This window comes from Biomphalaria glabrata, chromosome 10 (genome assembly GCF_947242115.1).
Source record: "Biomphalaria glabrata chromosome 10, xgBioGlab47.1, whole genome shotgun sequence".
Classification (NCBI taxonomy): Eukaryota; Metazoa; Mollusca; class Gastropoda; family Planorbidae; genus Biomphalaria; species Biomphalaria glabrata.
Window position 1 is genome coordinate 35,369,111 of NC_074720.1, and position 13,481 is coordinate 35,382,591.

At 31.6% G+C, this 13,481-nt stretch overlaps 1 protein-coding gene across 6 annotated transcripts in view; it reads left to right on the plus strand.

Annotated features, from left to right (window-relative positions):
- The window catches only part of LOC106069840 (prolyl 3-hydroxylase 2-like), a 39,266-nt gene extending 25,842 nt beyond the window's left edge, over nucleotides 1–13,424 (plus strand). Inside the window, exons 15-21 of one of the 6 annotated variants that reach the window (XM_056043565.1) lie at nucleotides 344–454; nucleotides 3,543–3,656; nucleotides 4,870–5,020; nucleotides 5,873–5,987; nucleotides 6,380–6,452; nucleotides 9,792–9,938; nucleotides 11,225–13,424. In XM_056043565.1, coding sequence (XP_055899540.1) covers nucleotides 344–454; nucleotides 3,543–3,656; nucleotides 4,870–5,020; nucleotides 5,873–5,987; nucleotides 6,380–6,452; nucleotides 9,792–9,938; nucleotides 11,225–11,290 — 777 coding nt within the window. In that variant the 3' untranslated portion in view covers nucleotides 11,291–13,424. The remainder of the gene's footprint in view (nucleotides 1–343; nucleotides 455–3,542; nucleotides 3,657–4,869; nucleotides 5,021–5,872; nucleotides 5,988–6,379; nucleotides 6,453–9,791; nucleotides 9,939–11,224) is intronic. The other 5 variants (XM_056043566.1, XM_056043568.1, XM_056043569.1 and 2 more) reach the window with 5 other exon arrangements.
- The last annotated feature ends 57 nt before the right edge of the window (nucleotides 13,425–13,481 follow it).

Sequence of the window (13,481 nt, forward strand, 5' to 3'; positions counted from 1 at the left end):
TATCCTTTTGGAGTTATGGGTCATTAATTATTTTTTCTTTTAATGGGATGTCTTTAATTTACAAGAAGATTGAACTTGTTTGTATTGTAGTGTGTCTTTATTTGGTAATGAAAACATTTTTTTATGTGTTGGATTTTCTTTTAGTGGACCATAGGTAAAAAGAAAATTTTAAAATTATTTGTTAAATTTAATGTTTGTGTTTAGTGTTGAGAAACTATTCATTATGAAGTAGTTGAGGTTTCACTGTCATATATTACTTCTACATCACCTTATATAAGGGTCGCAGGGTCACTGGGTGATATTCAGTATAGTAGATGGTCATCTTTTTTGCTATCATCTTGAGCATGCCATTTTACAGGAGCTTGGCAGAACTGGAGATGGTTACTCTGGTGTAAGGTCTCCGCACACAGCTAATGAAATATTTGTTGGTGTTACACTTGAACATTTTAGAAAGGTATCTGTTAATAGAAGCACCTAACTATCCTGGAAAGGTATCTTATTTGTTTGATGACATGTTTAAAAAAAAAGTTTACACAGATTCTAGTACATAAATTTTGGTTAATCATTCTGAAAAATATATTTAAAAAAAAAAACAAAAAAAAAACAATTTTAACATCAGAAGATATTTAAATAATTTTCAGATCATTTGCTTACTAAATTAAATTTAAAAGTAAATTTTTTAAATATTTTTTTTTTTTCGATACCTTTGTTTTTACATGTTGCACATGTAGTATATATAACACTGTTTAGCACCCAGTATGTGTGTTTTTATTTTGAAGGTTTGTTAATGAAAATATTTTGAGAATTAAGTTGTATAAAATTATTTTACAAAAGTTAAAAGTAACAAAAAATTCAAAACATCTTAACATGGGAAAAAAAAAAAGAAATTCCCTTGCCTTCCTGCTGTAAAGAAAAACACAAAACAAAAGTGTGACATTAATAAAAATGCAAAACTTTTTCTCTTTGCACAAAAGACTTCCACATCAAATTTACTTATTTAAAATAAATATTGACTGTTTTATTGAAAACAAAATTTTTTTATGTCATAGTTTTTTTAAATTTATTTTACTTGCTTTATAGTGCTGCTTATGGTTTGAGGGCATTGAACTGTATGCATATGTATATTAGAAATATATGCACAAGTACTATATTGAAAGTGCAGTAATACATGTTTAAGTCTAAATAAGATTTGAATCATTTGATAACAATTAAATTAATTCTTTCTGCTTTTTCTAATAGCAATGAGATTAGCTAACAATTTTGTAAACATTTTTATTTTGTTATAATTAGAGATTTTCATTCTTTTTTCTTATATGAAGAAAAAGTATACAAAGCTTTAGGAGTCGTGGTGACTCAGTGATTAAGTGATTGGTTTCTGAACTGAGAAGTCCTATGTTGAAAACATGGTGAAGACTTGAGATTTTTAATTTTGGGATCTTGAGGGCACCTCTAATTCCACCCAAGTGTAATGTGTACCTGACATTAGTTGGGAAATGGTAAAGGCGGTTGGTCATTGTGTTGGCAACATGACTCTCTTGTTTACTTTTGTGGTGACTTAGCGGTTAAGCACTCAGCTTTCAAACTTGGGGTTCTGAGTTTGACTGTCAGTGAAGAAGGATTTTGAATTTTTGGATTTTTAGGGCCCCTGAGTTTATACAACTCGAATGGGTACCTGACAATAGTTGGGTCAAGTAAAGGCGGTTGGTCGTTATGCTGGTCACATACCACCCTGCTCATTAACTGCTGGCCAAAGAAACAGATGACCTTAACATCATCTGTCCTATAGATTGCAAGGTCTGAAAGGGGAACTGTACTTATACAATCATTAAATATTTTGTTGAAATTTATGAAACAAAAACAAAGTACTGATGATTTTCATTAATAGGACTACAAATGAGGATGATAGTTTAGTCCACAAAATGTGACTGGGTTACTATTTGATTCTGGTACTTGAGCATTAGGTCCCAATCAACAGCCATTTATTGAACTGGATTCAACTGTATTTAAAATACAGTTTTAATTTTGAAGTAATGAGTTGATGGTGTTAGTTTATAATTATAAATAACTTGTTAGCCAATTAGATAAATACAAGGGAGTTTATTTCAAAGGTTTGTCCACTCTACACATTACAGAATGTGTAACTATTATATTATTATAGCTTTTATATAGCGCTACTTTCATGCTTATAGCATGCTCAGAGCGCTTTTGGTCCAATCTCATTTGTGGACCAGTGGGGGGGAGGGGGTATCTAGGAGTTGGTTTTCCGTGCTGCCTTTATCAGTAAACACAACCCTGCCCGAGTCGAACCTCGAGCCCCCTTCTAGGTAGCCAAGCCAAGTTCAAGCGCACTTGGCCTCTCGACCACGCTTCCCACTATGTTTTTTTGTTGTTTTATTTGGATACATCCTTTATTTATTATTTATTTATTACTCTTGTTTCTTAATGTGCTTTTAAACTGGAGTTCTTAAATATTCATGGTTATAGTTTTTTTCCCCCGCCCGTGTTTTTTAGTACAGTGTTTTTAGTTCTTTTCCAACTTGCATTCATTCCATGCAATGTTCACTACCATGCCCATGTAATAGTTATTACCATTGCATTGCATTGAAATATGTCCTGGAAGATACAGTTACTGTAATTGATGGGATGTTTTTCTTTTGAGGAAAAAAAAAGCAGACAGCGCCAAATATGTTTTTGTTTGTTTGTACCAATCTAAAAAAAAAATATAATACATTTATCAAATAGTACAACAATGTCTTAAAGCTATTTTGACAATTTTTGTCTCAGTCAAAGAATAAGGAGCTATTCCAAACTAAGTTTTGGTGTCTGCAGAAAGTAGTTTGAAATTGGCATAGTGGCTGCTAAACATATAAAAGTTGTAGCATTTAAAGTAAACGAGAAAGAAGACTGTCTCTAACTGCTTATTACAATTGAAATGTATCTAGACAAAAATGTCTAACTTACTTGAAAAATCCAAATCTCTTCCCTTATGACCGTTCCACCTAGGTGCCACTATGAGGCAAGGTAGTGTAGCCTGGGTGTGACCTTACACAGTACATATTGAAGGGTAATCATTTTATTTAGTTATAAAGATGTTCAAAGGTTGAAAATATCTGGCCAAGCTTTTTTTTCCCTAATTTTTTTTTTAGATATTTGAATACATTCCGGCAATTGATGTTACAGTCTAAGATGATGAAAGATCACAATGACATTTAGATTCATTCAGTATTAGCATATTACTACTACAAAAGACTGTTACAAAAACAACATAGATTAACAGTCTGACTAACGACAGATTATTTAGGATCTGTGAAACAAGAATCTAAGAAAAAATCTAAGAATAGCTGTAAAATAATTGTATTGGCATTTTATTGAAAATATACTTAATTATTAATATTTACTATTTCTGTTACATTTCTTTTTTTTTTCCATGTCATTTAAAGAAAACCAAATTGAGTTTTAATTTAATTTGGACCCCATTGTTATAATTTTGATTGGACAATACAGAAGTAATTTGATTAGTTTGTCCACTCCCATTGTCTTAGAGCCTAACTGTGGTTCCTGCAAGCTATTTTGGTCTCACTACTAAACCTACCTTCATCTCCCCCCACACGAAGAATGAGCTTCTCCATGGGATTTCAGTGTATAAGGCTAATAAGGTTTGTATGCTGCGTGTGTGATTGTGATATGTAGATGATGTTGGTAGAGTATCATGCTATATATGACCTTTCTACACTGGAACATTGTTCATTAATTGTTCTTTAATTATCACTGATGGTTGGCCTGCAAAGAGACAGATTAAGTGCTTTAACAATAATCATAGCACACCTGAAAGGAGCTACTGTTGAAGCAAAATGCTGGGTATGAGAATTGAACTTACATTGATCCTACCCCCATTAGCTTCATTTGCATGGGACAAATTATGAACTTTACATTGGGATTAGAAAACCATGTCAAATACTGTTCTCTTTGTACAGATAACTAACAACTTATGTTGGGAAATCACGATGGTAAAAATGTATACCATTTCAACACTGCTCTTGTGCCAAATCTTAGCATTTCAACTATTTAAGTTTGTAATTTACTATTAAAAACATTCAGGGATAAATAAAAAAAGATTTTGTATTGGTACACGCCTTCAGTTTTAAAACAAATAATGTAACTGATATAGTTTGTATTAATGAAACAAATACAAACTGTCAACTAAGGAATTTTAAAGCAGGAAATTAAAAATTGCTATTCATCTGCAATTTTTTTCAACCCATCAGCCTGTTAATTTCAGAAAGGTCAGATATTCTGTACTCTCGCATGATATGCAGTCACTGCCACTGCTTGCGTTAAAAATGTTGGTTGAAAAAAAATAGTACAGATTTTTTAAAGAATTACTGTAACATAATTGCAGAATATTAATTGTGTTCAAATTTACATTGAATATTTAACTTTCTAACAATTAAAGTTCATAACAATCTTCTCAAACCAGGATCAAGGGCTTATTTCAATGCACTTTACTGCTTTATTACCCCCCTTTCTAGATAGCTTTTAAAACTGACCCATGGATTCATTTATTTGTATTTGCTAACATTTGCTCTTTATTCTTACATTTCATTTTTAATTTGCTTGTAGTTGCTCTGTGTATGGACTTATATCAGTTTTATCTATTTCTTTTGTCAAGTATAAATATTATGTTTATGAAGAATAGATTTGTTAATATATTTCATTAACACTAGTATATTCACTCAAGAATTAAAGAAGACAATGTAATTTAAAGCTAATTATTTAAAGTTAATTGACTAAATGTTGTTTTTTCTTTCATTTCTTTTACTCATCTTTATGAGAATGCTAATATTTATTGTATATCACCCCTGGCTCCAGCTGCTTTTAGACGGCTATGTACAGTCGTATGGTCTTAGGATGCTACTTGAACGCAGTGAGGAAGCAAGACTGTTTGTTGAGAAGTATTTTAACCTGACAAAGCCGCTATTCTTTGAGTACACTCACCTTGTTTGTAGAACAGCTATAAATGGTAAGGCTTAGTTCTCAGCCTTCATTTTCCTCTTCTTTTGTAAAAATGTAGGATCAAAACTTGTTGAGTCAGGTGAAAAACTGCACTCTTACTTAATCTTCATATTTGAAGACACTGATTTTTTTCATTATTATATGAGTGTTGCTGACAGTAAGAGATGCTTAAATGTGGCACCCAGAAAAATGTCTATTTGATCAGAGTGTGGATAATGTGTCCCCTTTATCCCATTGACCATTAGGAAGGATTTCTCCTAACAGACAGGCATGGACTGGTAGTTTTTCACCTCAATTCCTATTGGAAATTTTCACAATGCCATTGACCATTACTACGGTTGAATTGTGTCTTATACGTAGTTCATAGTTGTTAGGCCTTGGGCCTACTATAATTTCAACTAAGGGGAATTACTTAATGTTCCTATTCTGTAACCATCACAACTGTGTATGACCACCACCCCAGCTGCCACTACTGATGACTGGGATTCTTTTTGGACTGGGTCATCAGGCATCTCTTCCATCCCCACCTCAGATTCCACAGAGGTAACCGGAAAGGGGTAGGTTTGCTACTTGTTGTTAATCTATCTGTTTCCACCTATGCTTTCGCTGAGGCACCACATTGAGACCATGGGAGCTGAAGTCCTCGGGTATATGGCACCAGATTAGGATCAACCACTTATTCTGACTGAATTCCAATGTACCAAAACATTCTTGTAAAAACAGAAAAATGTTCCTGCCTTTGGACCATGTGATTATTAGGACCACAATAATCAGGTCTTGATGTGGTCTGAATAATGAGAATCAATTGTATTGAGGCATAAAGGCAACATGCAACATGAATTGTTGGTTTGTATTTCAGATTCCAACACAGACCGCCAAGATTTGAGTCACCCAGTACATGGAGATAATTGTATCTTACAGCCTGATGGAACTTGTACTCATGACTTCCCAGCATTCACTCAGAGACATTACAGGTCAGTTTGTGCTACATCACATGTTAAAGTGTGTTACTTTTCACAGCATACAATTTATTTTTTATTTCAACCAATTTTTGTTGCATTTTAAAACTTTTGTTACATACTTGTTTCAAATATTAAAATTGTTTTTGTACAAGCTTAACTCATAGTATTAGCATTAGCTACAGCCACAGAATGTAATATTAAATATAAGTATAAATGTATACTCATTTAAAGTGTATTTTATTTACATAAGACAACACCTTTATATTTCTCTTGTATGTGTTCCTTGGTTTAGGCACGTCATTAAACTTTAAATATATATTTGTATTAAATCTAAGCTTGTCTTTAGACTTGATAATAACCTGTACATTAGTGTAGGATTGTCTAAAAACTTCCCTGTGTTTCAGTGCACTACTGTATCTTAATTCTGACTTTGAAGGAGGAGAGTTCTTCTTTGCTCATCCTAACAAAACAGAGCAGGTAACAAGTTAAATATAAAAAATACTCTAGTCAGAAAGACTCTACTTTAAGGCACATTTCTAATTCCTTGTGCTAGGACAAATTCATACAAGTGTTCTTTCTTCCCAGTGCCATTAGAGCATGTAATGTATTGCCTGAATCAGTCATGAAAACTAATGACTTAGCAGATTTTAAGTCACTGATAGACATACAAAATTATCTTTTCTTTTCTTTTGAAGTTAAATCTTTAATCAATAGGATAAAAAGAAAAAGATAAGGTACTTTCCTAATCTTGCGACTTTTACACATCTGCTATCTTGTATGTTGACAATATTTCCATTCCCGCTTTTTGGGGAGACGACCGTTCAATCACTGCCATATCTTTCATTATTGCAAGTGTAATTTTCCTTTACCTTAGTACGTTTTCCATAGAAAAGAAAATTAATTATGACTAATTGGTTAATTTTCTGATTTATTCATGTGTCGTCATCGACAGTGAATAATTGTGCAAAGTTTCAACTTCATCAGAGAATTGGAAGTGGGAGAAATAACATGTAAAAGATTTTGCCTAGACAGACGGAGTGAGTGATATATGCAAGGTGAAACAAGGATGAAAGAAGTGACCTAACTATAATCTATATATAAACAATGTGCATAAAAAGATGAGGACATGAGAATTTAGGATCCTAAATGGGTTCAGTAACATTGGGTAAAAAATGTATCACAAGATTTCATAGTGTAAATAGAAATGAGAAATTCTACTCCTACAGCTTCATTGCCATGTGTTTTTACTCTTTTAGTGCAAATTATTTTTATCAAAACAAATGGAGTTTTCTGGGGATAAACAAAAATGAGCAAGGGTGGTAGTGTTACTAAAAGTGATGTATGTTTTTTATTTTATGATAAAATAATCTAACATATTTGACTTTATTTAAAAGGAAAATGCATTGCCTGCAAAATTGTTATTAAAAAAAATAAATTATTAAAAAAAAATATTACTTTAAATTAGTTTAAACTGAGTACAGAAAAACAAAATATAAAAAAAAACTAATTAACAATTGATATACTGAAAGATTTAACCTAAGGATTCTACTCTTAATCCATAAATATCAACAAATTGTAAATCTAAATCTATTGTCAATTCAAATTCTATTATTTAAATATTTTGGTCCCATGATATAAACTAAAAAGTGGAACCACTAACACAATATTGTCACTTAAAAAAAAAGTCTTGGTCCTGCAACCTATTTACAACCAAAACAAAGAAAAATCACTCTCACGTGTGGAAAATAAAAATAAAGAGAGAAATAAAAAGCTTCACATTATAAAGATAGTGAAACAAATATTGTACTCCAAGTTACTTGCTGAGAGTTAACAGTGCACTGAAAGAGTTAAATTTTAAACAATAATCATATCACCTTTATTTGTTGCCATTCAATTTGATAACATTTCTTTTTTTCTGATGATGTTCTTTTATGCACACATATACAAAAAACATCACCCTAGCAGCTTGACATTATTTTATAATTTCATTTGAATTAAAAAATTTCATTTGCATATTTTTGTGTTTACCTTTTAAATATATTTCACATTTCATAAATGTCTGTTTCGAACACTAAAATTTAACAAAAATGAATGTGAAGTTCGATGTGAACCTGGCCTAACTCATGTCTTATAATGAATATATAATTGCTCTAATTGTTATGTAAAGGGTCAATCTCTTAGTCCTCAAGAAAAAAACATTTCCGTAAAAAAAAACTACTTATTAATTGTTGTTTTAAATTATGTCCAACTTATACTAAATAGATTTTTTGTCTTAAAAAAATTTAAATTTTTATTTTTGAAAATGTAGCAATTAGTATAACAGAACTTACTTAACTTAGCAATACAAATGTAAAAAAATTATTATTTTTTTTAAATAAAAAAAAACTTTTGCATAAATATGTTACAAATATGATACTAATGAGCCTCCGGTGTTTGTTACTATTAATAGTGAATAGTTGTAAAAGTGGTGTATTTTTATGAAAAAACAGCTTACATAAGTGATCTAAAAAAAATTAGATTTTTCGCTTTCAGAAAAGAAAAAAGCAGCCGTTGCATCAGAACTTTGAACGGTGTAAAATATTATGATGTCGGATTTTCACTATCTTTTCTAGTTTACGAGATCTAAACGGGACGGACAGACAGACATCCACACAAAACTAATAGCGTCTTTTTCCCTTTCAGGGCCCCTAAAAACATTGATAAATATTGAAATTATTTGTTTCTGCACAATCAAATTTTGAAAAGTGTCTCCCCATAACATTTAATTTTACAATGTCTCATACTATCTCACTACTTGTCAACATTAGTTTGCTAATATAAAGAAATCTAAATTTCTAACAAGTACAAAGAAGTAAGAGTAGGAAGAAAGTTTATTCTGTTCAACACATTATGACTAGTAAAATGACAATCAGGAGATATAAATCATATCATAACAGTCTTTTAGGCTTTCTTCTTAGTTTTTCACTAAAGCCTCTCTGCTCCAAAGTTGCTACTTTATAATGTAAAGAATCAATAGTAAGACACACAGAAGTTGGGTTTAATTGGGCTTTTCCTTGGTGACATGACAGTACATTTAAAAGTTAGAATGGAAATAGGTTAGAATGGTTAGACGAAGAGACTACTTGTAGTCAAGTGAGGATTTTGACTGTGCCCTTAGTTTCTGTAATAAATTGTTGTTTATTTTAAAGGCTGGAATATTTCATTCTATACTGTTTGTTCTGTGGTGATTAATACTTAAGAAACTGTAGTAAGAAGCTGTAATTAATAACATTCCAAGTAGTTAACATCATCTAAATTAGATCTACACTCATTCACTCTGACAATCACCAACAATAGGCTTTTTTACTTCCTGAAATCTCTACTCAGTCTCTTTCAATTTTTATTGTATGAAAACCAGAGTTCTTCAGTGACCATTTCCCATAGAAGGGAGAACAAAATTATGATAGAATAGAAGGAAGGATGCATTAGCTAAAAAGCAAATATTAAAAAATACTTAAAAAAAAAACATTTATTGAATGAAGGGTGAGCATCATTCAATGGTTGCCACATCTCTCAATATTGGAAAATGTATCTAACCTTTTTCTATATAAAATAAAAAGTTATTAATTGCCACTAATTAATTAATTTATTGGTCAATTATTTGATTGATTTGTTGTCATTGACCATGAATAATTGTGCGAAATTTCAACTTGATCAGAGTATGGAACATAACACACGTTCAACACATACCCACTGTAACCGAGAGGCTGGACATAAACATATATAAATATAGATTATACCTTTTTTTTTCAAAATACTCTGTGTTTTAATGAACAGGTGTCCATCCATCCCAAATGTGGTCTTCTGGTTGGCTTTAATGCTAGTAGTCTTCATGGTGTGAAGGCAGTGTTGAAAGGACAGCGCTGTGCTCTGGCTATGTGGTACACACTCAACCCTACCTTCAAGGAGATAACACACATTCAGGTAAGTAGACACACATGTACTTTCAGTGTTATTTAGTCTTCTCTGTGCAGACTTTTAAAATTTTGGTACATATATATTTGTGAGAGAAACAGAAATTGTTTGCCTTGAGGCCACAGAAATTTAAAAAAAATAATTTTTGGACAGCTTAATGAGTATATTGATTCCTGCTTTGATTTACATTGCTTCATACATTTTACTGCCAGATCAAAGGTCATGTGTGTACCATTCTTATGAAATAGAAACTTGTTTTTTTCTCTTGTGGATAAAGACGGGGACTGTTTGTTGTGTTGGTCATTTGGCACAGAATCTTTATTAATTCTTAACCACTGACTGAGCTGTGACTTTTTCCTTATTTGGCTTGCTTAAAACTATTAAAAGTATACTTAGCAATTACTTATATACATTAGCCTATATACAGATCATATTATTTGAAGATTTTAAATTTTAGTTTACCTCTTAAACATCTTAGCTGGTAGGGCAATGTTTATGGTGCCCATAACCAGTAAGCTTCAGGCAGGAGGGGCTCATTTGCCATGACTGGCTACCCACCTAGGCGAAGGAAAACTTTGAATTCAAACCCTTGCTGCCTTGCAGTGATATCCAACATGGGAAAGGCTTTGGGAGTCAACCCTGAGGAAAACCAGGAGCTGGGGACCTTAAGGCAGTTTGCAGCACTCAGTGCTACACCCTGGCAGTGCCTGCGATGCCGCTGACCCCAAACTGTATCAACACTTGCTGTTCCTTTGAATACATCAGCTGCATGGAGAGGGGGAACTGCTGTATGGGCAACATTGTTCCATCCATAGCTATAGCTTATGTCCAAGCATTTATCTCATCATCCATGACATGATCCAAAGTCACTTCACTGAAGTAGGCCATACATATGGTTCCCAACACTGTACCTATCAAATTTGTGATGGTAATAATGTCACAATAGCAAGATTATTCAGTCTTTGTGGTCTTAAAATTAAAGACTGCAGGATATATTTTGCTATCTGATTCACCATTCACCTCACAGAAGATCCTGATTTGAATCTTTAAGTTTGGAGTCTTATTACACACTGCAAGCTATGTCTATGTATTACTTGAAGTAGGCATAGTTAAGGATTCTGCTGAGTGTGCTAGACAGACAGTATTGAAGTGTGGATTTCAGATTGACTCATTCCAAATCTCTTATGAGAGACAAATGCAAGAAATATAAAACAAGAAATATTTTTGTCTTTATTATCATCATTTAAAAAGCCTTTCCTTGTGATTGAATATAAAATATATACTTTCTGTTTTAGGCTCGCAAGCTGTTAGAAGAGAAAGAGGCCCAGGAGAAACTAGAGAAAGAGCATGATGAACTATAGCAAGTCTTGAATGAGTCCACTTAGTTGTGAGTTGTATGCCCTTGTATGATTGTTGACTCTCTGAGATTGATCTCTTATGACATAAACAAATATTTGATCTTTGCTGGTAAATATATTATAGAAATTCACATTATTAATTGCAGTAATTTTTAAAAAATGTTTATCATAGATGTAAATCTAGAATACGCTTTATTGTACAGAAACAACTTTTTTTCTGAAACATAATTCTTCAATAAAACTAAACCTAGTCACTTAATTTATTTCAAAGATTACAGCTGTGACCAAACTTTTCATGTCTGTATATACAGCAACAAGATAGTTGCAATACACTCTTTACAAGCTGTAATGTTTTTTTGAGCATTAGATGTTGAATGTCATATAGCTGGGGCTGAACAGTGTAGTGTTTTGGAATAAGTCAGTAGGATGTGATGAGATTTGCCTGTTACTATTATAAAATAATATATTTATGTTGGTATCTTGATGTTTAAAAAAAAACAAAATAATAATTGCTTATCTTGTAGAAACCAGTTTGTTGGTTAACTTTACAGAAATGAGTGCCATGCTGATAGATTTCTAGAACATCATTGAGTCAGCAAGTATAGTTTAGTCTACTCTTGTTGTAATCAATGCATTTCTATGTCAACAGCTTATATAGTCAGTATTAATATGTAATAGATTTAGTTTAAAAATAAATTTATAGTCGAGTGTAGCTGAGAGTATTTGTATGTCATTTATTACACCCAAAATAATTATGACATTTATTTCTATTTATCATTATTTTTCTACATGATCCACAAATATTTCATAACTTTTGTTTGTAGATCTACAATATAATAGAATTAGTGTCTTTTCAGATCTTTAGATAATTGTATCCTGTCATCAATTCTTAAGATAATTCATCATGTTTGTGTGCATAATTGTATCCTCAATTCTTAAGATAATTCATCATGTTTGTGTGTATGATTGTATCCTCAATTCTAATATAATTCATCATGTTTGTGTGTATGATTGTATCCTCAATTCTTAAGATAATTCATCATGTTTGTGTGTATAATTGTATCCTCAATTCTTAAGATAATTCATCATGTTTGTGTGTATAATTGTATCCTCATTTCTTAAGATAATTCATCATGTTTATGTATATAATAGTTTCCTCTCCTCATATCTTAAGATAATTCATGAAACTTTCATTTCTGTTATCCTTTACAAATATGAAATTATTTTTACACAAATGTACACGTAACATTTAAAGTTGGCAATATTTGAACATATCTATCAGTGGTCATCACTTCTCTACTCTCAAAGTTAAAGAAGATATATTTTCAAGTGTCTTGCTTTTATTCTATTTTTTTTTATCTTCTTATCAATGCTCTCATGTATCCCACCACAACTTATACTACTGACATTGTCATCTAATATGTACATGGGGATTGAGTGAACAAACCAAAGCTACTGTCATCTAATATGTACATGGGGATTGAGTGAACAAACCAAAGCTATAGTCATCTAATATGTACATGGGGATTGAGTGAACAAACCAAAGCTATAGTCATCTAATATGTACATGGGGATTGAGTGAACAAACCAAAGCTATAGTCATCTAATATGTACATGGGGATTGAGTGAACAAACCAAAACTATTGTCATCTAATATGTACATGGGGATTGAGTGAAACAACCAAAGCTACTGTCATCTAATATGTACATGGGGATTGAGTGAACAAACCAAAACTATTGTCATCTAATATGTACATGGGGATTGAGTGAACAAACCAAAACTATTGTCATCTAATATGTACATGGGGATTGAGTGAACAAACCAAAACTGCAGAAATGTTTTCCTATTTCATCTTTTTTTGTCTTTCTAATATATTTATGCAAACGAACAAAATGAATTGTTATTGAAATATTGTGTTATATTATACTGAGGTGCTAATTTGTTTTTTATACAGTTTTTTAAAACCATTTTTAAGCATGATTCTTTACTGGTTTCATACAAGATTTTATATCATTAAGTCATTTAAGAAGAGATATTACTTAATTATATTATTGGCATAATAACAAATAAATTTGAATGTTAAGTTTTTAAAATTAGTTTATTTTATTTATGTGTGAATACATGTTTGAGATCTCTCATATGTTTAAGAAACTGTTTATATATAATTGTGTGTATTTGTCTAGTTCAATTTTA